Genomic DNA, 24,791 nt, shown 5'->3' with positions numbered 1-24,791 from the left:
TGTTCTTGTTTTTCTAGTTTTCTAAGGAAGAAGCTTAGGTCACGGAGTTGAAACCTTTGCTCTTCCTTACTTTGGGTGTTCAGGGCTATGAACGCCCCTGAAGAGTGTTCTAGCGGCGGCTTACCGTTTCTGCCGTGCTGCGGAATCACGTTCCTTTTGGTAGAAGTGTTCTAATTTCGGCACCGATTTCTTCTGTGATCTGTGGGTTACATATAAGTGTGCTTTTGGTTTCTCAGTATTTGGGCGATTTTCTAGAGGTCTTCCTGCAATTGATTTCTAACTTGATTCTTTCTATGTGGTTCTTTCTATTTTGTAGGACTTTAATCTTTTTAAACGAGACTTGTTTTATGGCCCCAAATAGGGTCTACAGTGGTGAATATTGTGTGTCCACTTCTACACAAAGTGCACGTATCCTGTGTATCTCTTCGGGTGGCCTTCTCTACAAACACCCCTTAGGTCACAGTGGCTGACAGGTCACTGTGCTGTGCCCATCTTCTGTCTTTCTTTTCCGTCACTAACTGAGGGAGGAGTGTGGACATCGCTGACAGGCACAGGGAATTTGTCCCGTTCTCTCTGCAGTTTTATCAGTTTCCATCTCATTCTTTTGAGGCTGTTATCAGGTGCATATGTGTCAGGACTGTTACGCATTCCTGATGATTATCTTCCTTGTTACTACGAAGCCACCTTTATCCCGAAGACCTGTGCTCTGAAACCTACCCGGACATGGACACGGCCACTCCATCCTCCTTTTGATTTTATCTTTTCCCATCTTTTACTTTTGACTTTTTGTGCCTCTATATTTAGAACGTTTTCTTACAGGCAGCATATAGCTGGGTCTGACCATCTTCAGCTCCTACCTGGCGTGTCTAGACCACACACATGTGCTGTGATCCAGTCAGACTGAACTCTCCCACCTCGCTACTTGCTTTCTGTCTCAACTGTTCTAGGTACACGATTACAGCCAGAGATGTCAACACCCCATCTACATAAACACTGTACGAGTGGGTAGGAAAGAACTCAGGTTATGGCAGTTGTCCGTGTGTCCCTCTTTTTCTGCTTACTTTTCAACCAATAACTTTTGTGACTCCTTTTCCTCTTCCTTGTTGCTCTGGCTCTTTGTATCGTTATCCAGTAGCTGTTCCGGGGTTGAGAGCATGTATCTTTAATTGATCACAGTTTCCTTCAAGTGAATTATATCAACACAGTGTAAGAAATACTACTCTCCTCTCCCATCCCTGGTGCTATTATTGCATATTTTAGGTCTACATGTTACAGACTCTGTAATATAGTGTCACTATTTCAGCTTTCAAAAGTCAAACATCTTTTAAAACTATGAAATTTCATGTGGTAAGATTTCATTTCAGATCTACCCTCTTAGCACTCTGCTCTTTTGATTCCAAGAGTTTGACTTTTTCAGGGGCGCCTGGGTGGCACAGCGGTTAAGCGTCTGCCTTCGGCTCAGGGCGTGATCCCAGCGTTCTGGGATCGAGCCCCACATCGGGCTCCTCCGCTGTGAGCCTGCTTCTTCCTCTCCCACTCCCCCTGCTGTGTTCCCTCTCTCGCTGGCTGTCTCTATCTCTGTCAAATAAATAAATAAAATCTTAAAAAAAAAAAAAGAGTTTGACTTTAGAAATCTCTTATGAAAGGAATCATGCAGTATGTGTCCTTCTGTGACTGGCTTATTTCTCTGAGTATAAATTTCTCCAGGCCCACCCATGCTGTCACATTTTACAGGATTTCCTTCTTTTTAAAAAGTCAATTACCTTTTAAAGAATTTTTTTTAAAAGAAAAAGTTATTTAAATGTGTGTACCTATTTGTAGTTTCTGGTCCTTCTCGTTCCTCTGGGTAGACCCTCATGCCCACCTGCCGTCACTTCCGTGTGCTGATGGACTTGTGTCCAGTGGTGCAGGTCAGCGGTAAACGGACCCCCATCTCTCAGCCTGAGCATGTCTGAGCACGTTTTTACTTCCCTTTCATTTCTACAGTGTTTATTGGGCACAGAGTTCTGGGCTGACAGTTTCTCCTGCCAGCACCTTCAGAGCCGTCCCGCTGTCTTCTGGCGCACCCCGCTGTCAACATGAAGCCTGCTGCCGGCCTTGTTTCTGCTCCTCGGCATGCGATGAGACTTCCCTTGTTCCCAAGATTTGCTCTGTGTAAGTGGCTGTCAGGGATTTGATTGTCATGTGCCTCAGTGCAGTCTTCTTCAGATTTCTCGTACTGCAGGTCTGTTAATAAGTCTCCTGAATATGTAGGGTTTATGGTTTTCATCAAATCAGGAAAGTTTCCACTCACTGTTTTTTCTAGTATTCCTTATACTTCCCGCTCGGGGACAACTGCACAGATGCGAGGCTGCTAAAGGTGTCCCACAGCTCACTGATGCTTTTCTTTTTTTAATACACTTTATATTTTAGAGCTGTTGTTTAAAAAATCTTTTTATTGTTTCTTTTTGTCAAGTTTCTATAGTCTTTCTGACTATAGTGCCTAGTCGGCTATTAATTATTTTTCATCTTAGACATTGACTTTTTTGTCTCTAGAAGAGAAATTTGTCTTTGTTTGTATCTCCACTGAACACATTTGTGTGTTCCTCTTCCTTATGAGTAGATGGAGTATAGTTATAGTAATTGTTTTAATGTCCTTGTCTGCTGATTGTTACCACTGTTTTTTTTTTTTTTTTGAGTTGATTTCAACTAATTGAAATTTCTTATAATGGGTTGTGTTTTTCAGTTTATTTCTGGATACCATTGTGAATTTTACACCTCAATGGGTATATATTTTTGTATTCCTGCAACTATCCTTGACCTTTGTTGTGGGATGTGGCTGCATTACTTGGAGAGCTACTCTCAGCCTGTGGTGGGGTGGCAGGCAGTGGGGGGCCAGGCTCTCCCCAATCCTCAGGCAACACCCTCTGAGGACTCTGCTTGTTACCCTGTGAATTCGCCGGCTGTGGGAACAAACCATGCCCAGCACCGTGGGGACTCAGGATTCCTCTCTGCTCTCAGGGTTTCTTTTCCGGGCTCGGGTCTTTTCCTCACCGGCATGCATTCATGAGTCCTGGGCTGAAAACTCAAGGGGGCCTGTGCAGACCCCGAGAGTTCTCTCTTTCCTGTGCTCTCCTCCAGCTGTCACATCTTGTCCTTGCACTGTCAGGGGTGTCTCCTCAATTCTGTAGACCATGGGCCTCCCCTTTCTGCTCCCTGGCCTGGGAACTCTGAAGATGGTAAGCTGGGGCAATCACAGGGGTCACCTCGTGTGCTTCCACTCTCAGCAATCACTGCCCTACGGTATCTGATGTACGAATGTCTGAAACTGTTGTGCCATGTGTTTTGTCTGATTTTAAATTATTTAAGGTAGGAAGGTAAATTCAGTCTCTGTAATTCCATCTCGGTTGATGTGTGGAATGTCCTTGAGTTTATGTGCAACCTAGCTAATTCGTAAGAAGGCAATGTTCTGCATTTAAAAATATTAAGATTCGGCTAATCAGGAATGTGATCCACACAAACGGTAATACTTCCCCCACCTCACGTCTCCCATTCAGGATCACAAACCCTCCTTGAGAATCAGGCCATGGAGTGGACCAGGAAGTGAGATGATGGAGAGTTTGCAGAGGACACTGTTCCAATGAGGACCTCTGTCTACTTTTAGATCAGGTAAGAAATAAAGATGATTTTAACAGAAACTTTTTTTCCTTTCCTTCATAGAATTCTTTTGCGAATATGTAGGCATTTCAAAACTCCCATTACTGCATTTTTTGAGAGGAGCTATAAAATGGTAAAAGAGTTTCTAAATATTAGACGTAATTAGAAATTTGTATTTATTATAAATTTAAACATGTTCAAAAAAGCAAATTCCAATACCACAGAACTACAGATTAAAACCTCCCACAGACATGGAGCATTCTACTCATTACTGGAAACACAATGATAAATAAAACCACTTCTGTTTTACTCATAATAATCTATGGAACAGCACATAATAGGCACTATGTTACTATTTATAGAACAACTGGATTGCAGAAGTAAAAAATATCTACCTTTGTAATGGTCATAAAGATTACAAATGTTAACAACTTGGTGGATGTATATGGGTCCAGACATTTTCTATGCAGTATGTAATCACATAAATGTGCCTGGATGTACACAAAAAGCATGTAATTTTAAACTAAAATGAGAAGTTCATACAAACAGATCCGTATCTTGGTTTTCCCCACTTACCCTACGGTGGCCATCTTAGTCCTATGTACCGTTGTATCTAAACTTTACACTAAATCCGTAGTATGAATATCTTCGTTTCATTTGAGCTGTGATCTTGGGTTACTTGTGAATTACACTGCCCTAACACTCCAGGCAATTGAGAGCTAATATATAATCTATTTAAATATTTCAGAGTCATCAAAGCAATACCTTGATGGTGGACTGTCCATTGCTTCTGGTGTCTTCTGGTGTCCAATTCCCTGTCACTTGGGGAGACTGTAAAATGATTTCTTCTGGAAACAACACTTTTAAAACAAAGTAAGATGGTAAATATTACTGAAACACTTAAAAAAGATGAATAGAGGCAACCTAAGTCATTCACATCTCTGCCTTCCTTTCCCTTCTGACTTCTGTATGTGGTCCCGCGGCTACCGCAGAACACCAGTACTGTGCATAGCTCATAATGAAGCCGTCTGCCTCCCTGGAGCTACACAAGCGAATTCTACTAAAAGGGAAAAAGCACAGTGCAATGACTTCATTTTCAATACTTTAAGCATGCTATTTTTATACAGCAGAAATAGTAAGAAAACACCGAAACTTGCCAGTGGGGAAAAAACTTTGGACTGCATAGTTTTACTTGTAACATATGACTGAAGAGACTGTGTTTTGCACCAAAGTTTACATGAAGCTTATAAAAATACTCTGGGAAGAAGTAACACTATTTTTCCACAAAAAGAATACCTTTAACACCTAAGTGGATGACATGTTCAAGTGCAAAGTGACACCGTCTGCTTGTGGTCCTGCCAGAGAGAGAACAACGTGAAGTAATTCACCTCCAGTTTAGAAATAGTAAGTCTAGCACTGGTCACGGAAATCTGATAATTACATAACCTGAGCCAACCTGCTAATGTAACCTTTACAAAATACTTATATAGGAGCCATATTAGAGTCAGAGCTCTCCATGTTCTCACAGGCCCCGCCGGGGAGTCTGAACACCCAGGGCTCACTTTATAGTGTGTTTCTATACACAATATTAGGAGTTTTACAGAAAAACTTTAAACAGAAACATCCCATGTAATAGGACAGCAGGGATTCTTTCCTTTCTGGGAATATTTCTCTTTTAAATACATAAAGAGCACAACTAGAAAAAAAAGAGATATAGCCTATGAAGTATAAGGGAAATATTAACACTACTACATCAACAGTAAAGTAATTTTGATTGTAAAGATTCAAACTTTTGAAATTCACAACCATTAAAAGATAAACTGAGGCCTATTAATAATTTTAAGAGTTTGGGCAAAAACTGATTCCCACCAGGCAGCACTCAGCCAGCAGATGTACAAAATAAAGGACTTCTACAGCCAGAAGGGAGCGGGTGCAAGGAAATTATCCCGGGCAAAATAGGCTTGGTTATCGCAAGCCCCCTTCCTTCAGGGGCAGGCAGGGGTCTGCCAGGCTGCGCACCTCACAGTCCTGACCAGGCAGTTCCTGGGTGACTGGCTTAAGATGCTGTTTCGGGGGAGACAAAACTGTAAGTCCCTCCAGGTTTGGTGACATGGGGATTCACATAAGCACCTCTGTTGCGGGCCTGCTGTTTTGTTTCTTAACACAACGAAAAGAATAAAAAATGTAAAATAAAACCTCATCTTCAATGCAACAAGATGACCAAAGCCGCAAAGTGCGAGTGAGGATGGATATCTGTTTGATAAAGAGCATCTGGCCTCAAACAAGCACAGGTGCGAGCGCGGCTTCCACACTGACTCAGAATTTGGGCCACATACGCGTTTCTGGAAAACTCAGACTTGGGAGCCCGAAGACCAAATGACTGTTTCTCCCCTGAACTGCGAGGTGCAGAGCAGATGCTGAGAGGTCATCAGGACCCATTTGCATGGCATGGAATTGCGGGGGAGGGGGGGCATGTGAAGCTAGAAAAACTGAGTGCACAAGCCCAACCCTCAGAGACCTTCCCCTTAAGGGTCCCAGGCACGAAGGCTCCTGGTGGCCCCACTCCGTTCCTCCAACATAATCTTTGGCAAATAGTTGCCTGGGATACAACAAATTCCATCCAAGATGAATAACAACCAGAACAGCACTTAGAACAGGAAGAAACTGAGGAAGGACTAAACACCTTGTCCCCTTCCAGTGGGAGGCTTTCCAACCTTTGTGCCTGGGTGACACAGGCCATCTCACCTCTTCCAGGGGGGAAGGAAGAAAGGTTTCAAAAATCTTTTAAAATGCACAGGGGCACCTGGGTGGCTCAGCTGGTTAAGCATCAACCCTTGATTTTGGCTTACATCACGATCTCAAGGTCATGAGATCCAGCCCTGCGTCAGGCTCTGCCCCGGGTGTGGAGTCTGCTTGAGATTCTCTCTCCTTCTCCCTCTGCCTTCCCCCCTGCTCTCTCTCTCTAATAGAAATAAATCTTAAAAAGAAATCTTTTAAAAGGCAAAACAAAGACTGGGACATGGGCCAAGCTAACAAGATAACTGTGTCATCCTGCAGATCACTGCCTACTTATCAGTAGCATGAAAAACAGGAATAGAATAGTACTCAACAAATCCCAGAAGCCCACTAAAGGAGGAATTCACCAAGATAAAAATAACATTATGTTTTTCATTCTAGACATACAAGAAAGGTTTGATCTGAAGTTATCCAGTGGAAACACTCCATCTTAAAAACAGGCTGAAGATGATAATGATCTCAAGAAATGCCAAAAAGGCAATGAGTCTAATAGTTTAAAACAGAAGTTGATGAATAATTTCCTGATTTGATTAATCTAAAGAACAGCAAGACACTGAACGGTAAAATCCCAGCGGTATTTGCACTAACATATGAAACATGGAAAACCATGAGGGAAGAAAAATAAAACAGATGGAGTGGGAGCAAATACTAGACAAGAATTCCAAAAGAGGACAAAGACTTAAAGGAAAAGAATGAAGAAAACATTCCTAAGTAGAAACTACTGTTGAAGAAGAGATTCCAAGCTGCAAAGATGACAATTCTCCCCACTTTCACATCTCTGTAGAGAGAAGAAAGAATATTTATTATTTATTTAAGATTTTATTTATTTATTTGACAGAGAGAGAGACAACCAGCGAGAGAGGGAACACAACCAGGGGGAGTGGGAGAGGAAGAAGCAGGCTCCCATCAGAGCAGGGAACCTGATGCAGGGCTTGATCCCAGGACCCTGGGCCGAAGGCAGATGCTTAACAACTGAGCCACCCAGGCGACCCAAGAAGAGAATATTTATTGCTTCACTATTTCTAAGAGCGAACACCCAAGAACCAGACAGCACGCAACCAGCACCAAACACTAAAATCACAAAGGAAGAAAGGTCTCAGATCAGTGACCTCGACTTCCACCATAGGAACTAGATAAGGAGGAGCAAATGGAACCCAAAGTGAGCAGAAGAGAGGAAATCATAGAGACCAGAGCAGAAATAAACGAAATAAAAAACAGACACTAGAAAATATGAATGAAGTGAAAAGTTGATTCCCTTGTGAGGCCGAGCTGATAAACCTCTAGCCAGACTGATAAGGGGAAGAGAAAGTACATATTCCTACTGTCAGGAGCGAGAGGGCGACATCGGTTCAGACCCAACAAGCACTACTACTAAGGAAATAATACGCTGACTTCACGCAAACAGATGATAACTTGGATGAAACACACAAATTCCTTAAAAGATACACACTACTGAAGCTCACTGCACACAAGACAGATAATCTAAATGCTGACTGATTTATTAAAGAAGTCAAATTTGCAGTAAATTACCCCCAAAAATGGAGGAGGAGGTGATGCTTTTTAACTTATTGTCAGGCCAGCATCGCCCTGACACCAAAATCAGACAAAAAATAATTTCAAGAAACTATAGACCAATACACCTCATGAACACAGATGCAAAAATTAATAAAACTGTAGCAAATCAGATCTAACAATATATAAAAGGAAATTACGTTATGGCCAAGTGGGGCTTTGCATCCGAGGACAGCGAGCTGATTTTGATGTGGGGAACAAAGGCAGAAGGAAATGCAGATAAAAGTAAATGTCCTTAGAACCCACAGCCCGTTGACAAATACTCAAGGCAGGCAGAGTACAACATGACTCCAGGAAGCTCCCTGCTGTCTTCACGTTAATGCTTCGCCGGAGGGAAAAACGAACGGAGCCTGACAACGGCCTGGCCTCCAGGATCCTGTGAGTTTTCTTTAGCAGATGAAAGTCCTTTTGGAAACTTCCTGTGTCTTCAACTCCCCCAACTCCACAGTGTATAATCAATTGCTCCTCATAATCCCAGGCAGCAGCCCTTTCTCCCAGGGGTCTTGTCCCTGTGCTTTAATAAAACCCACTTTTTGCACCAAAGACGTCTCAAGAATTCTTTCTTGGTGTCGTTGGCTTTGAACCCCACCACTTCAAACCACATCAATCTTACATTAGAAAGTCAATCAGTGTAACTGACTATCTTAATAGACTAAACAAGGAAAACCACATGATCACCTTGATACGAAAAAGCATCTGACAAAGCCCACACCCAGTCTTGACCGAACACTCGAAGCACACCTGGAGTCCATGTCCTCAACCTGGAGGGGCTGGACACACACCACCTCCGTACAGCTCACACTGTGCTTACTGGTTCAAGACTGAATGAACGCTAACCCTCAGGTTGGGAACAAGGTCACGTCTGTGAAATGCTACTTTGGCCAGTGCAGTCAGGCAAGGAAAAACAAACAAAATGCATCCAGATAAGAAAGGAAGCAGTACTGCTCTTTATTTGAACATAAAGATTGTACATGTAGAAAATCCTGTGTAACCTGTAAAAAGCTACTGGAACCGTGAAGTGCGTTTAAGGAGCTCTCAGGATACTAGATTAACATATACAAATAAATGGCATTCACAAACGTTAGTTAGAAGCAATTGGAGGGGTGCCTGGGTGGTTTAGACGTTAAGCGTCTGCCTTTGGCTCAGGACGTGATCCCAGAGTCCTGGGATCGAGCCCCACATCGGGCTCCCTGCTCTGCTGGGAGCCTGCTTCTTCCTCTCCCACTCCCCCTGCTTGTGTTCCCTCTCTCGCTGGCTGTCTCTCTCTGTCAAATAAATAAATAAATAAAATCTTTAAAAAAAAAAGAAGCAATTGGAAATTTAAGTTAAGATTACGTTTATAACAGCATTAGATTTTTTTAAGAGTCAGACCAACCTGACAGAAGATACGCAAAACATATAGAGTGAACTATACAGGCACTGCTAAAAGAAATGAAAAACAGACCTAACTAGATGGAGAGAGGTACCATTTTCAAGCGTTGGGAGACTCAATATTAAGGTGTCAATTCTTCCTTAAATGGACCTAAAAATTTAATGTAATCCCAATCTAAACCTCAATGGGTTTTTCGTAAAAACTGACAAGCTGAATTCTAAAATCCATACAGGAATACCAAAGACCCAGAAGAGCCACACCAACTCTGCAAACTGTGGACAAAGAGGAGGCCTTAATGTCACCTGATTTCAAGACTCATCATCAACAAAGAATATGTATGGATGGGAAATAAGCACAGGAATACCGCTCATTAAGGAAATACAGACGAAAACCACAGTGAGACACCACCTCACATCTGTTACAACGATTAAAATTAAAAAGACTGACCAGACCAGGGTTGGGAGCCTGCAGGGCAACGGGACCCTCATCCAAGCTGCTGGAAATGCAAAGGGTACGGCTGCTTTGGGAAAGAGCTTGAACTCCCTTGAAGTTATGTGCACCCTCACCATAGGACCGGGCCGTCACACTGTTCTGCGTTTACCCAAGAGAAATGAACATGTGTCCCTATGAAAACTTGTACGTGGACGTTCACAGCAGTTCTCTTTGTAATGGCCAAAATATGGAAAAAAACCAATGTCTATCCACAGGGGACTGGGCAGATGAACTGTGGTAGATTCTTACAACAAAATACTATTCAGCCATAAAAAGGAAGAACATGGGAATCACTGTTATACAACTGAAATTAACGTAACACTGTGTGTCAAATATAATTCAATAAAAAAGGCAATGAAATCATGCACAGTGAGGTTGAATCTCAAAATAATTATGCTAAGTCAAAGAGAGATGCCAGGCAAAAAACATAAGTCTTGTATATTTCCATTTATGCAAGATTTTACAAAATGTCAACTAACCTATAGCAACAGAAAGCACTGCTCTGGGCCTGGGGGGTGGGGAAGGAAGGAAGCATCTGTGGTGGCAGAAACTCTCCTCTTGACTGTGGAGCTGGTTTCACAGGATAGATGTATATCAAAGTCCTCAAACTGTATACTTTAATAAGGCATAGTCTGCCTACATTCTACCTCACTAGACCTGCTTTTTGTCTTTGTTTTTTAAAGGGAAAATACCTACAGGAAGTAAGCAGGTAACACGAGAAAGTGCAGCTCTCTGTCCTCAGCTCCATCAGCCTGCTGCACTGCGGGCCTGTCCCTTCTTCCAATGGTTCAAAACAAGTGGGGAATACAGATTATTTTTTAAAATGGGAAATCTCCTGGTTTTGCATAACTTAATGCGAACAACCTAAAAACTGATGCAGGGCAAGCAAAGCCTCTCAGCGTCAAATGTGGCAGCCCGCCGCTCCCACACCCTGGCCTCTCATCTGTCCGACACTCCACCTGGCCGCCTACATGCTCGCTCCAGACCTGGGCCCAGCGTCTGAGATCACTGAACCCAATGTCCTCCCTCCACCTCATCACCCTGTCTTTCCAACAGCCCTTCACTGCTGGTACCCTTTTTATCCTGGGCACTGTCTCTCTGGCTCAACCCCGTGGCATGTCACGCCCATCGTCGGTCCACTCCCGCACCACCCTCATCCCATGCTTCCTCTCTGCTCCCCCCGTCCCCCAAACTCCTCCTCCTCTTTGACTTGGGCTTGCCGCATGTTCCAGAATAACACATGGTCAGAAATGTTCAAATACAAATCAGCTCTCACCTCTTTCGTCCGACCACCTTGAGGGAGGATGCTACCCTCTGCTAAGGACTCCTGCCCCACCTGGCCAGACCCACCTCCTCCCACATGCACTTCCTTGCCCCAGTCACCCCTGCCACCACAGGGGTTCCACTGAGCTAGTTTCTCTCATTTCGAATAGCAAAAACGGCCCCCTCCTGGACCTCACCTCGCTCTCCATCCTGCCTGCTCAGCTTCCATGGCCAAACAACAGCTTCTCCCCACTGACCCACAACCCATTCACACTCAACACACTTTGATCTGGTGGCAGCCCCGACACCCAAGCATTTCTTAAGCAAAACTAAACATCCCCGATCAATCTTAAAATTAGCACCTAATGATTCCTAAAAGACGCTCCACAGAAGGCGAAACAACAAGCAAAAGACCTAGAGAAGTTGCAGAAGTTATGTGTAGCATGCCTCTCGAAGAACAGTCTGGCACAAAGAATCAGAAAGACTCCTACAAATAACAACACCCAAATCATTCGGGAGAAGACATGAGCCAGCATTTCATACGTGAAAAAATTTTATGGCCATCAAACATGGCCATTCTCGCCCTTACAATGCAGTCAGAGAAATCCACGTCCAGACCATACGGAGGTAGGTCACGTACCTACCAAGTCGGCATGAATTTAGAAGTTCAACAAAACAAGGCTCTGGGTGGTGTGGATCAACAGATTGTTACAGACATTGGTACTGGGGTCTCTGACGCCACCGTGGGCAAAGCCACAGTCGTACTCTTGCGTGTGCAGCCAAGAGAACGTGAGCGTTTGTGCACAAGGAGGGAGAAGGTGCTCACAGCAGTGTCTTCAGGGTAGAGACAGGGTGAGTGGCCACCTGCAGAACAGGGAGTGTGGCGGACTCACCCTGGGGCGTGGGCAGTGGGGAAGACACTGAACAGTGACGTGCAGCATGGAGAATCTTAGGAACAGGTCAGTGAAAACCTCCTGGAAACCAGAGACTGACAGCTCAAAACAAAACCAAAAAATACATTTCTCTCTGTGTGTGTATGTGTGTGTACAAAGACACACAACTGTTTTTTTTGTGTTTGTTTTTTTTTTAAAGCGAGGGACAAATACAAAATCCCAGTTAATGGCGGGGGGCATAGTGCATGAAAGGGAGGGAATGGCAGGTTAGCAGGGCCACCTCCCCATGCTCATAATGTGATAAATGACAAGATCTCTGTGCACTTATGGTCCATTAAAGAATCAACAGACAGCAAATGTTTGCAACTTTGTTGTCTTAAAACCTGTCTGAGTGACCCATGGACACGGACACTGCCACGCCGCATCTCCTACACTAGCGCTGAGGTGTACGGGGACGTGGGGGGAGGCTGCTACCCCCCAGGGATGAAGACACATTTGTAGGAGGGGACACTGAGAGCATTACCTGTTGTATGTGAATTCCACATCCATAGGTTCAAAGTTATATGCTTGCTCAAATTCTGGGTTAAGTTTAAGAGTTACGTCTTCTTCATGAATCTAAAAAGGAAACAAGACAATTTAATTCCCATACTTCACAGTTGATTTGCTAGGACAATCTTCATCTTTATCTAGGAATACATCATGAAACACTTAACAGATTGGAGCTAAAATTTGGTTTCCTTGTGAAACTGGTCAGGAGGATTAAATCATGGTGTTGTCACATTGTCCACACAGGAGGACCTGGCCCCTGGAGGCCCCTGTGCCAGCTCACTACTGAGCTCCTCCCTGGCCACACTCCAGAGATCTGGGCTCTCTGGAAACAAAGTGACAACACAGGCCATGGCCTTGGAAGGAAGGAGACGAGCCCACAATGACACAGTGAGGAGTGCCTGCCACAACAGCGCCTCCACAAAGAGGTCATTCCGAGGACTCCCCTTCCAGCAGAACAGGCAACTAGACGTCCTGGGACCCTCCAGTCACAGCTAGGGCCTGCATAAACGCGTTCCTGGACAGGCGGGACAGAAAGGGAATTTCTAAGGAAGCGCGGAAGAAAAACAGAAGGAAAGAAAGCCCCACGTTAGGGGCGCCTGGGTGGCTCAGTCGTTAAGCGTCTGCCTTTGGCTCAGGGTGTGATCCCAGGGTCCTGGGATCCAGCCCCGCATCGGGCTCCCTGCTCTGCTGGGAGCCTGCTTCTTACTCTCCCACTCCCCCTGCTTGTGTTCCCTCTCTCTCGCTGTCAAATACATACAAAAAAAAAAAAAAAAAAAAAAAAAAAAAAAAAAGCAAGCAAGCCCCACGTTGAGAAGGAGCACAAAGGGAATAATGGTGCAAAGTGGTGTGGGGGTTCCCAAGGGCCAGGAGACCTGAGCCAGCTGGCGGGAACAGGGACACTGGGGCTGCCCTGTTGGTGGGGCCCCTGCTTGCAGCAGAAGCTGCCACAGTCCCCTTAAAAGGAGAGCAAGCCCAACACAGGTCCCCCGGTTTCCCAGGGACCAAGACTAGCGAAAGTGAACCTGTTGTTAAAGATCACTGATTAAAGCACCCACGGAAGCAAATCACCAAGAATGAGGGTCAGCACAGCCATCCACAGAGCTGGGGCCCAAGGACATCACATACTGCCACCGTCATTTCCAGAAACTTGAAAAACTATGTATGAAATATTTTAAAACCCCAGAAAGAAAAAGATAAGCAGGCCAATATAAAAAACAACAGGGCAGCTTTCATGAATCAAGCAGAGCACGTGGAAACGAAAACCATGCTGAGATAAACTGAGTGGGAAGAGAGGAAGCAACGAAGTCTGTTTCCAGGCACGTGCTCCTGGCGACAAGAGGGCCCCTCTGTGCAGGTGGCCATGGTGGCAGGGGTCCGTGCTGGGCCCAGCCCTGGGAGCCTTCTTCCCCACGGCCCCCGGACGCACATGAGTGCACAATCTGCCAGCAGCAGTGACCCCACTGGCACGCTCCCCGCAACACTGGGCCACCGGCCCGCCTGTCATGGAAACACCATTTGACATCAATGGAATAACTGCTCATCCTGGATGTGTGTCTTCTGCCCACCATACCATCTGCGGGGCTCTCCTGAGGGCCTTCTGTACCATCATGTTATGTGTGTTTGGCCACTGCACTGGCCAAAAATTAAACTATAGAGAATCAAGAAAGGCAAAGGGCTAAGACCTGTAGAATTTACTAAGTCGACCATGAATTCCATCACTTGGAAGCAGCTGACTTTATGGAATATCCCACCAAAGGATCAGTAAGGGTGCTCAACAACCCCAAGGCTGGGGTGCTTGTAGCTTCTGTCTGGATTTGTCAGCCTATGGTGCTTGTAGTATATCTACTAAAATAGGATTTGTCTGCATATGATGCTGACCACCCCCCAGCCAGGGTTCAGGAACCAACGAGACCTCACACCTGTCATCTCTGGCACTACTGCTTCTGAGGTTTTCGTCCCCGGGGGCATCTTCCCTGAGGGGCACAACTGGACCTATCCTTTGGAAGCTAAGACAGTCCTCTGGCCATGATGGGCATCTCAGACCTCTTGGTCAACAGCTGAAGTGTGTTAAAGGTGGCGGAGTTGACGGGCCCTCCAGCTCAGGAGAAGTGGCTACCACATCACTGGGGAGAAGCAGTGGGAATGGCAGGCGGCGCATCAAGGTTCGGCTCCCTCCCCAGTCAACCTAGCACTGGTTTCACGATCAGCCGCACTGGCAAGGGCTGACGCCCTGTACTTTGGTGCAAGATGCAGCAAACATGGTCATAGAGGCCAGACGTCGCCCCACTTTGAATCCTTACCAGACTCTTGTAGTTCTTATAACCCGCTCCCGCCCCCCAACCCGGGGCAGGGCTTTGGCATTTCCTCAGTTGGTTTTCCGCATCAGGCAGGAGTGGGCGTCATCCTCCCTTCACACAGACATGGCAGTGCTCCGCGCAGGGTGGGAGTAGAGCCCAGCCGAAGAATCACAGAAGCATGGGGCGCGCCAGGAGGGAGAGAGAGAAGTCAGCAAAACTTCTCCACAAAAGCATTTAGAACTGCAAACTTAAATGTATTTTTCCTTCCGAGGCTCTCTCTTCTGGAATATGTTCAGAATGCCCAAATTTGACTAAATGCTAACATCGCGACTTACACGTGATAAAAGGTAAATATGGCTTACGTGACTGAAAATTAAAGCGCTTTTTTAGCTATTAAGTTCTCTTTATACACCAAATTTATTTAAATATTCACTTTATCCTGGATTTTCTGAAATCCTATCAAAGGCTGAAGGAGTGCCCCGCCCCAGCCCTGGTAGGAGGCTGACCTCTGACCGCCCGGAAGCGCTGGCCCCGCGCTCACCTCAATCACGTAGCCAATGTACTCGATGACGTGTCCATTGTACTCTTGAGTTTTTAAGATCAGCTTATCACCTAGTTAAAAAACAGAAGCACATGTAAAACTATAAAATACCCAAATTTTGCTCTTGTACCCTAAAATCAAACACTTTGAGAAAGTGAAATAAACAAACATCACTGGGATGAGCCGCTTGGAACCAGCACCAGTGTGACTGCAGCGAGGCGCTGGGTGCGCTGGAAGTGCTGACCAAGAGTCACAGAAAATTCTGACCCAAAGCAAAGGAAATGAGACGATATGATTGCAGTGGTGCCAATGAAAACTCTCTTCCCCTGACGCGGGTCCAGCGTCTGCTGGTCTCTCTAGTAAAACGTGGCACATAACAAACCCACCTGCGTACAGAGAAGGCCTACTTTCAGCCAATCCCGGGACCTCCAGAACCAGCAGGTCACCATTTCTCTTCAAGGTGACCCCACTCATGTTATACTCTTTCAGTTCTATTTCCGCATGAACCTCCTCAAGCCAGAGCAAAGTTGAAAACTTTTCCTTGTAGTTTGACATGTTCAAAAGCTGAAAAAAAACCCAGCAAGTGAGTGAGAGCGGGGTCACACGTCCAATACCCCGTGGTCCAGGACAGCAGCAGCTCCGGCGATGCTAAGTCCAAGCTGCTGGAACTCAGCCAACAGGGAGATATCGGCTTTCCAACACGGACTCTGAGGTTGGGGAAACTACCTCAGGGAGCCCTGCAACTGCCCCGGCTATCACCTAGACATTTTCCAGGCCCCGGGGCAGAGCGCCCAGGGTAGCTGTATGGTCTCTGCATTGAGGAGATGGGGCTGGGGGAATAGAGTGCCAGGAAGAGACAGCAGCAGAGAGGGAGGTCTAGAGAGCCTCAGGGGTGCCCTCTGAGCCGTCCGCTGAGCAGTGGTCAGCGCATGAGTGTAAGAAACCGCGTCAGGCTGGGACGCCCCCTGATGGTGGAAAAGCACGTTCCTCAGCCCTGGCCAGATCAATACCTGGGCTGTACTATTCCCTGGGGGGTGGGGGGGGGGCTGTCCTGCGCGTTGTAGGGTATTCACCAGCATTCGTGGCCCCTACCCGCTTGTTGATACTAGCACCCCCAGCCATGACAACCAACTATGTCTCCTGGGAGGGGAACTGTCACCTGCTGGGAACCACTGGATTAGAGGGAGTAATTCCTAGAGCTCACACAGGGCCGAGAACAGTGTGAGACCCACCAGCCCAAATGGAAAGGCTGGTAATAGACGAGACACTGGACAGAGTATTCGGAAGGGTATTAGCCCTAAATCAAACGCCATTCTAGTCCCCCCTAACAAAGCCTTAAAGCCAGGCTTGAAAGTATCCGACTGTTTCAAAGTTACTTAATTGCACCCCAGAACAAACCTCAGAATATTTTCAGCAACAGAAAAATACCCCATCAGCCAACAAGGTAAAATCCAGAATGTCTGGCATCCAAACAAAGACTACCAGACTTAGGAAGAAACAGAAACTACAACACCTAATGGGGAGGAAGACCCCTCAAGGGAACGAGAACCTGCAGACGAGCACACTGAAACAGCCGTTACTCAAAGAGCAGGAAGACTGGGCATGTGAAGCAGAGACACAGAAGACATGAGAAGACCGCGCTGAACTGGCGGAGATAGTAACTACCACGTGTGATGCTGAAATACACCGAATGCGATAACACGCTGCCGAAGAAAACGCTAGTGAACCTGAGGACTGGCCACAGGAACCTTCCAAAACGCAATGTAGCGGAAAGCACCGAAGAAAAGCCAGCAGAGTGGCCGTGAACTGTGGGGTGGCTCCAAATGGCCAATGCAGGAGGAACGGGAGTCTGAGAAAGCGGCTCGGTGGAAAGAGCCTCTGAAAACAGAATGGCCGGAAATTACCCAAATTTGAGGAAAACTGAGGAAGTTGAGGAAAACACATATCCAAGAAGCTCAAAGAACCCCATGCCAAGAAATCAGAAGCAAACTATACTAAAGCAAATTATAAGTTAAATTTGTTTAGAAATAGTAATAAGGAGAAAAACTTAAAAGCTGCTAGAGAAAAACACATATTATATGCAGAAGAACAAAAGCTAAAAGGAAGGACGTCTCACTGAAAACGCGGTGAGCAGGAAGACGGCGGGGCAGCAGCTTTAAAGCTCCAGCCTAGAACTCAAGACCCCGCAGAAGTATCTTCCAAAAACGGACGTGAGCTACTTGCCCAGACATACAAGAGCGGAAAGAACCGATCACTCGCAGACGCGCACCACCGCACAGAGGCTCACGCCGTCCAGCAGCAGGGGGCCCATGGGAGTCTGGGTCCACACGAAGGAGCGAAGGGCACCAAGGGTGCAAACTACGTGGTGTCAAAAAGGCTTAGCTTTTAAAATGCCTTTAAGAGATAACGGATTCCGTAAATGTAAAGCAAAAATGGTAAAGTGCAGCATGGAGTTCAAAACACATATGGAAGCCAAATTTATGACATTGGCAGAAAATCCAAGGAGAAAGAACTGGACGTTGCCACGGTGGAGGTCTCGCTCCTTGGGACGTGTTAGAGCACCCCCTGGACTGTGCTGCCCAAACACCACTCTCCACATGCGGCTACTTATCTAAACTTACTTAAAATTAAAGAGGACTAAAGACCCTGTTCTCCAGTTGCACCAGCCATCTGTATACACAGATCTCCAAAGAGGGAACAAACCTCTGGTGGCAGAAAGCTGACCCTGTTAGGCCTAGGGAGGGGCCACCCAGGGCACCCAGCAATGCTGGGGGCGGGGGGAGGAGGTGTGTCCATCACCTTGACTGGGGTGATACCGCATGCAGGGTCGGAGTGCTCCTCAAAGCGTGCACCTTCCACGGACGCAGGCCACCGTCCATCACTTCCACCTCTGTATAAAGCAGATGAAGGGACGGCACTGTGTGCCAGGCAGACCCCAGAGGCAGGTACAGGACCAAGCAAATCATACTGGTGGAGGAACTCTGGAGCCTGCAGCCACATGGCCCTTTTTACCACCATTCCAGGCAATGTTATTATCACGGCCCGGCAGGAACGCGCTACTCTCTTGTGCCGGCACGAGGAAGGTCCCTCCCAGTGCCCAGGCTCACGGGAAGGGGAGTTACAGATACGAAGACTCACACGACGCTCCTAGCCGCTGAGTTCTGCCCCAGCAACAGTCACTTGGCCTCCAGGTGCCCCCTTATTTCTAAGGCCCGCTTGCTGCCATGGAACCGAATTCAGGCATGGGACTCATGACGAATGCTGCCATGCCTTCCTAACAAGCTTCCTTGCTTCCAGCCTGCACCCCACCCCAATACCCCTCTGCACACTGGTCTTCCCATGCTGCCAGGCCAGCGCCCAGCCAATGCAGAGCTGCAACCCACCCCACCCCTGTGTCTCAGCGTGCCACTCCCCGTATTTTCCCCCCTCTTCCAGAATGCCAGCAAGTCCTTGGGGAAGGGCCACCTCCTGCCTGTGCCCATCTGCACTGCAGCATGGCGGGAGCCTCTCCTGCCTGCCCAGCTAGGAGCCCAGAGCCTGGCAGACAGGAAGGGCCCCATTGCTCCTACTGGCATCTCCTTCTGTTCAAAGACAACCCTCCCCAGGTCCCCAGCTTCCTCCTAAACCTTCTTTCCTCCACATACTGCCCCGTCTCCATCTGCTCTCTCCTGCCTCACGCCCTCAGCCCACAAACAGTCTCCAGGCTGGCTCATCCTCGACAAAACCCTAACCACGTCTCCCTCTTGCTGCTGTCTGTTCTCTCCTCTCCTCATCACCTGGACGCTGCTCACCTGCTCCTCAGCCAATGGACCCTCAAGCCCCGTGGGGAGTGCCCTCCTGCACACAGGGTAGCGCTCTCCCCTGACAGCAGATGTGACACTTCCCTTGCTCCTGGACTTGGTGTCCATGTGCACACAGACATATGCTCCATCAACCCTCGACTCCTCTCTGTGCTACCCCTGCCCTGCTGGGGCCTCACCCCTTGTCTGGCGTCAGCCACCACCTGTAACAGTGGACAGGCTGGACAAGGCTTCCTCCTGTGAGTTTGCCAATAACCCTCAGCACAAAGCACCATTACTGCATGGGGTGGGTGACGTGAGGGCGTTCCAGGCAAAGGCAGCTCCAGCCCGTGTGAGGCCTGATGTCCTTGCCCTCCTCCCAACCACCGGTCTGTGTAGCTACAGGGCTTTCCCACACACATCCTGTCTTCTCAGTGGCTCAGAGTTTTATCCCGGATGGAGAGCTGTTCAGAGGCAGGCCGCTGGCCTAGCACAGACGGGCTGGGCAGGTGGCAGAGGGCATCAGCGCAAGCAGTGTCAACAGCAATGGTCCCTATCTCTCATTAACCTGATATTCCCAGCTACCTGCGGTAAAAACAAACCAGTCTGAGGTCTGAACCCAAGCAGGGTTCATCCTGATTTCGTCGGAAAACACTTAAATGCAGTGAAAAATATTTCATATCAGGTATGTTTCCTACCTCTGCGAGTAATGGCTGAAAAGTCAGAATATCAATTTTTTGTTCCACGCATTTCTTAAGTCTATCTGGTATTGGATACTGTGGAAGAAAACTTGGAAGTTGTCGTCTTGAGTTCCTTAAAAAAAACAAAACAAAACAAAAACGCACTAGTCAAAATTCTTAATCACCCGGCGTCTCATATGAGCCATTCTCACTCAGACATCCTTTCCCTCTGCAGAAAGACTAAAGGTCCTTCAAGAACCAAAAATAAATGTGAACTGCTGGCATCAGCCTGGAGTTTGCAAACTTACTTCAGCTGCTTTGGGATCCTTCCCCCACACCAGCTCTCACGGGGCCCTCTCGTGTCCTCCAACAGAGGAGAGCAGGGGCACCATGCCCAAGACTATCTCAAAACCGTGAGTCTGAAAACCACTGTTCCTGAGCTCCTACTCTGCTAACTCTTACTGCTGCTGTGAGCCCCGAACAGCAGAGCCACTCCCGCAGGAATGCACAACACATTTGGTAAAGGCTGCTCTGTCCGGGTCCTGCCTTCCTGCTTTTCAGCTGGAGTTTCTCTGGGGAAATTCGGTTTCACCCCCAAGCTTCTGTCTTTCCCCAGAAAGGGTTGCAGGGAGGGGTCACTGAAGTCGGCCACCATCAGGATGAAGTTCATCACTGCTGCTGTGGGCAGGTCTAACACAGCACAAAAAGTGACTGGAAAGGAAACAGCGGGGGAAGAGACGGTGGGAGAGAAGCGATGTGTCACAGGGAGGTCCAGTGAACCACTGATTACACCACCTGCACACGGTGAAGAAAGGCACTCCTCCCTCATTCTAACTCCTGCTTCCAGCTCATGCCTGAGCGGAGACACGTAGCCCCGACCCCCTTATTCCATAGTCACCTCACCTGGATATCCCTGTAGCTTAGCTCTGGGTGGGAAGACGGCTTAGAGGGAAGTTCTGTGGCAGAAAGGCCCCTGAAGCCCCAGAGCCACCACTAGCAGCACCGGGAAGGCCCGACACCTCCCACCTGAGACACGGGTGTGTGGCAAGGGCTTCACCAAAGCACACGTCAAGTACGTGTGGAAGCAGGGGCGCTGAGTAAGCAACAGCAAAGTATGAATTACTAACATGAACATGATGAAGGGGACAGGATCATCACTACACACATCTGGGTAAATGGCCTGAACAGTCTTACCACATGGGCTCAAATGTGTGCTGAGTTAACAAAACATGTCTGTTTCTAGCTTAGAATAGTTGGGAACTCAGCCTAGAAGGTGCTGGCACAAAGAGGTCCTAGAGAGACTGGCTAAGCAAACATGCAGACAAAGCTGTTCTGGGAGGGGAGCAAAGACAGGGCAGGAAGCAGGTGCAGGTGCCCCGGGCTCCAGGAGGCCCAAGCCAACAGGGACAGACACTCCGGGGCACTACCTTGACAACAGGAAACCAGAGCTCCTGTTTTAGAGACACTCCAGCACAGTGACACCGGGAAGCAGCTGATCAGGGGATCGCTGGTCTAGTTCACTCTTCTAGTTAAGTCAAATTTTAACTAGAAAGTTACTTGGTATGCCACTATGTGACAACTGGGGGTTCTTAAAAGCTCCTATAATTAAAACCCAATCATTTAGGACTTTCCACTGCCTGCAGGCCATGGTCACTGCTGGCTCCTGTGTTCTAGGCTCCATCTCCAGGGCATGCCCTTTCTGTGACCAGTGGCTCTTATGACTTACTGATCGCTCCTGATCACTCCATGTCAAAAAGGACATTTTTAATGCTTGTAACCATGTGAGGGCCACTATCATTTTATAAATGAGACTAGGGCTCAGAGAGGCTACCAAATTGGCCCGAGGTCGCACAGCGTCTAGTAGTGCTGGCTTCAAACAATGGTCTAGCTCTGGGGCGCCTGGGTGGCGCAGTCTTTAAGCGTCTGCCTGCGGCTCAGGGCGTGATCCTGGTGTTATGGGATCGAGCCCCACATCAGGCTCCTCTGCTGGGAGCCTGCTTCTTCCTCTCCCACTCCCCCTGCTTGTGTTCCCTCTCTCTTGCTGGCTGTCTCTGTCAAATTAATAAATAAATAAAAAAAATCTAAAAACAACAACAACAACAACAAAACACAAACAGTGGTCTAGCTCCAAAGCCAACCACTTAATACTCTGCTAACAGATTTTTTCTTTAGCTTGCAAATTAGTAGAAATCCATAACACCTTACCTTAAATTGTTACTGGGCAAAAATAGGATTTGAAATTCAGGATTTTCCAATATTAGAAGAGAAATACCTATCACGCCAGTGAATTCTGGGCAGTACCTCAGTTAAACCTGTCAGTTCCTGCAGCTGAGGTCTGAGCTTTCTCATCACAGAGTCAGGAAATATCTTCACATCCCTACGTGTCAGATTTTCTGCCACCAAACTTAAAAAAAAAATTCTGGGGATGTCTGGGTGGCTCAGTCGGTTAAGTGTCTGACTTTGGCTTAGGGCATGATCCCAGGGTCCTGGGATCGAGTCCCGCATCGGGTTTCCTGCTCAGCAGGGAGTCTCCCTCTCCCTCTGTCTGCTGCTCCCCCTGCCTTATCTCCCTCTCCCTCTCTGACAATAAAATCATAAAAAAAAAATTCTGCTTTTCAGATTTCAGTTTAGTAGCTGCAGACAGAGCACGTGGACCAGTTTACCAGCCCACCCTGTTTGGGGGGTTGCTTACCAGCCACATCTTGTGGGCCCCTTGCCAATTGGTGCCTCTGGGTGCCTGTGGGGGATACAGGACGTCTGCACTGCTGGGAACACAAGACGTGGCAGGAGCAGCCGGGGTAGAGTGGTGGCCCAAGGGGCCGCAGCCTACTACTCTGTCCTCACACTACGGGGCCCTCCTCAGAGACAGAACTGTAGAAGTCACAAGAAAACGCACCTCTCCCCTCAAGTACAATGACAGAAAGAGGCTCCCGCCCAGCTGCCCCCAGCTTTACCCCAGGACGCTGGCCTCTCTCCAGCAACTACACGGCCCACGCGTCTCTCACCCCGCAAGCACACATTCGGGTTCACGGTACCTCTTCTGTGTGGTCACAACAACTGTAGTTTTTGTGGATGTTAACGTGGTGGAACTTTTAGACTTTTTCCAAGAAAATGGTTCTTGGATGGCTATTAGTGACTCCTCCCCACTTATGACATTGACTTCGAGAAACCGCCCGATTACAAAGTTGGAGAAGCAGAGTAGAAGGAGCTCCTTGCAGCGGCCGGAATTCCTTGAAAAAACCAAAAGCAATTTAGTTTTAGTTATAAATAAGACAAGCGGATCCGACAGAATTCCCTTTTGTACACGCATGGAAAGATAGCTACAATACCACAGTCACCCTTAGTTTTTAATAATTCTCCTCAGGGGAGAGAATGAGCTTTCTAAAATAGGAATGTCTTCCCACAATAAAATCAGCTACCTCAGCTGTTCTGTGATTCTCAAACTTAAGAACAATAGGAAAGACGCCGTCAGTGTTCTCGAGTTTCAATCAGAATTGGGTAATGTCACCAAAAATAAACTGCTTTTGCCTTGCTTTCTGCCCAACTTCCTGCTGCTATGTGAAGGCAGGCTCTCCTGGGGCGCCACACCTTGTGCCCACCTACTGCCTTCCACGGATTTCTGTGAGGTCACATTTCAACGATCACTGAAGGTGCTGGGACCACGCAGCTCTGACTAAAGGGCAGTTCATGGGAATGGCTGCCCTGGCTGTGACGGCTGTGGGCTTGAAGCAAGGTGGTGGTTTAACCAGAGTCACATTTTTAAAAAAAGATTTTATTTATGTGTGAGAGAGCGAGAGCGAGAACAGGAGAGAGCACACCAATGGGGGGTGGGAGAGGCAGACTCCCCCATGAGCGGGGAGCCTGACTCGGGACTCAATCCCAAGACTCTGGATCACGCGTTCGACTGAAGGCAGACACTTCACCAACAGAGCCACCCAGGTGCCCCCGAGTCACGTTTTCAAAAAGACTTAGAATTAGCAACTGTAGAGGGCTGCTGAGAAAGAAGTAGCCTGCCGCACAGATGCCTGGCAGGGGGTGGGGGGCTCGAGATTATACGCAGTTCGCCCAGGAAGAGAGGCCTCAGCCCCCTGCCCCTGGAGCCTGCACCCAGCCAGCTGCCCAGAGGGAGATGAGGGGCGGGAAGGCATCAGCTGAGGGAGCAGGAGAGGAGGGGAGAAGCCATGGCCTAGGGGCCGAGAGCGGACAGCCTCCAATAGGTCCGAGGGTCAGAAGCCGGGGTGAGCGGATGGTGGTGGGGGGCAGCGTGCCAGCCTTGGGAAGGCAACGCTCTGATTGGTAAACTCACTCAAGCCATTTTCTCCACCAGTGCTTTTCTTACGATTTTGTCTCATTAGAATAGTTAGGAATACTTTTATAACCTCCAACCTAGAAGCATCACCCATGAAACCTAAAAATCCAAATATACAAATGTCCCCAAAGTAAACTCACACCCAGTCCACCAGCCACGTACTTTGCATCACATATAATCACAATCGGGGTTCTTCCACCTGGAGGGATGAGCCCTCCGGGCTCCAGCTCTGTCGCCTGTTTCCCCGGCTTCCTCTCTTCTTTGTCCCCATCTTCTCCTTCACGAGCACCATCATCTGGGAGATGGAATTTGAATCCAGAATTAGATCAGAAGCTAAGCGGTCTCTGACGGCGGTGGCAGGCTAGTGGAAATGCATGCACACACACAAAGCGCAGATAGTAGGTGACAAAAACATCGGTGGACAGCGGACACCATTTCCGAGTTTAGAACCTCTCACGGGAACCAGCACATTTAAAGTGCTTCTGGGTATTGGCCAAGCTATTTTTGTCTTCTGCTCAGTCCCAAAACATCAGACAAGAGCCCAGAACCAAAACAGCGCACAAAGCGCTGTACCAGCCAGAGCACGCCGGCCACTCACCCCAGGCCCAGCGC

At 47.6% G+C, this 24,791-nt stretch overlaps 1 protein-coding gene across 1 annotated transcript in view; it reads right to left on the bottom strand.

Moving 5' to 3' along the window:
- MOV10L1 (Mov10 like RISC complex RNA helicase 1) overlaps positions 1-24,791 on the bottom strand; it is a 67,435-nt gene that overhangs the window by 20,884 nt on the left and 21,760 nt on the right. Inside the window, 8 exon segments of the mRNA XM_040637750.1 lie at positions 4,402-4,496; positions 4,933-4,991; positions 12,548-12,639; positions 15,412-15,482; positions 15,798-15,975; positions 19,889-20,003; positions 22,906-23,100; positions 24,342-24,523. Of these exon segments, the coding sequence (XP_040493684.1) occupies positions 4,402-4,496; positions 4,933-4,991; positions 12,548-12,639; positions 15,412-15,482; positions 15,798-15,975; positions 19,889-20,003; positions 22,906-23,100; positions 24,342-24,523 (987 nt within the window).

The sequence above is a fragment of the Ursus maritimus genome, unplaced genomic scaffold (assembly GCF_017311325.1).
Source record: "Ursus maritimus isolate PB19 unplaced genomic scaffold, ASM1731132v1 scaffold_21, whole genome shotgun sequence".
NCBI classification, from domain to species: Eukaryota; Metazoa; Chordata; class Mammalia; order Carnivora; family Ursidae; genus Ursus; species Ursus maritimus.
This window is presented reverse-complemented; position numbering and strand designations above follow the sequence as displayed.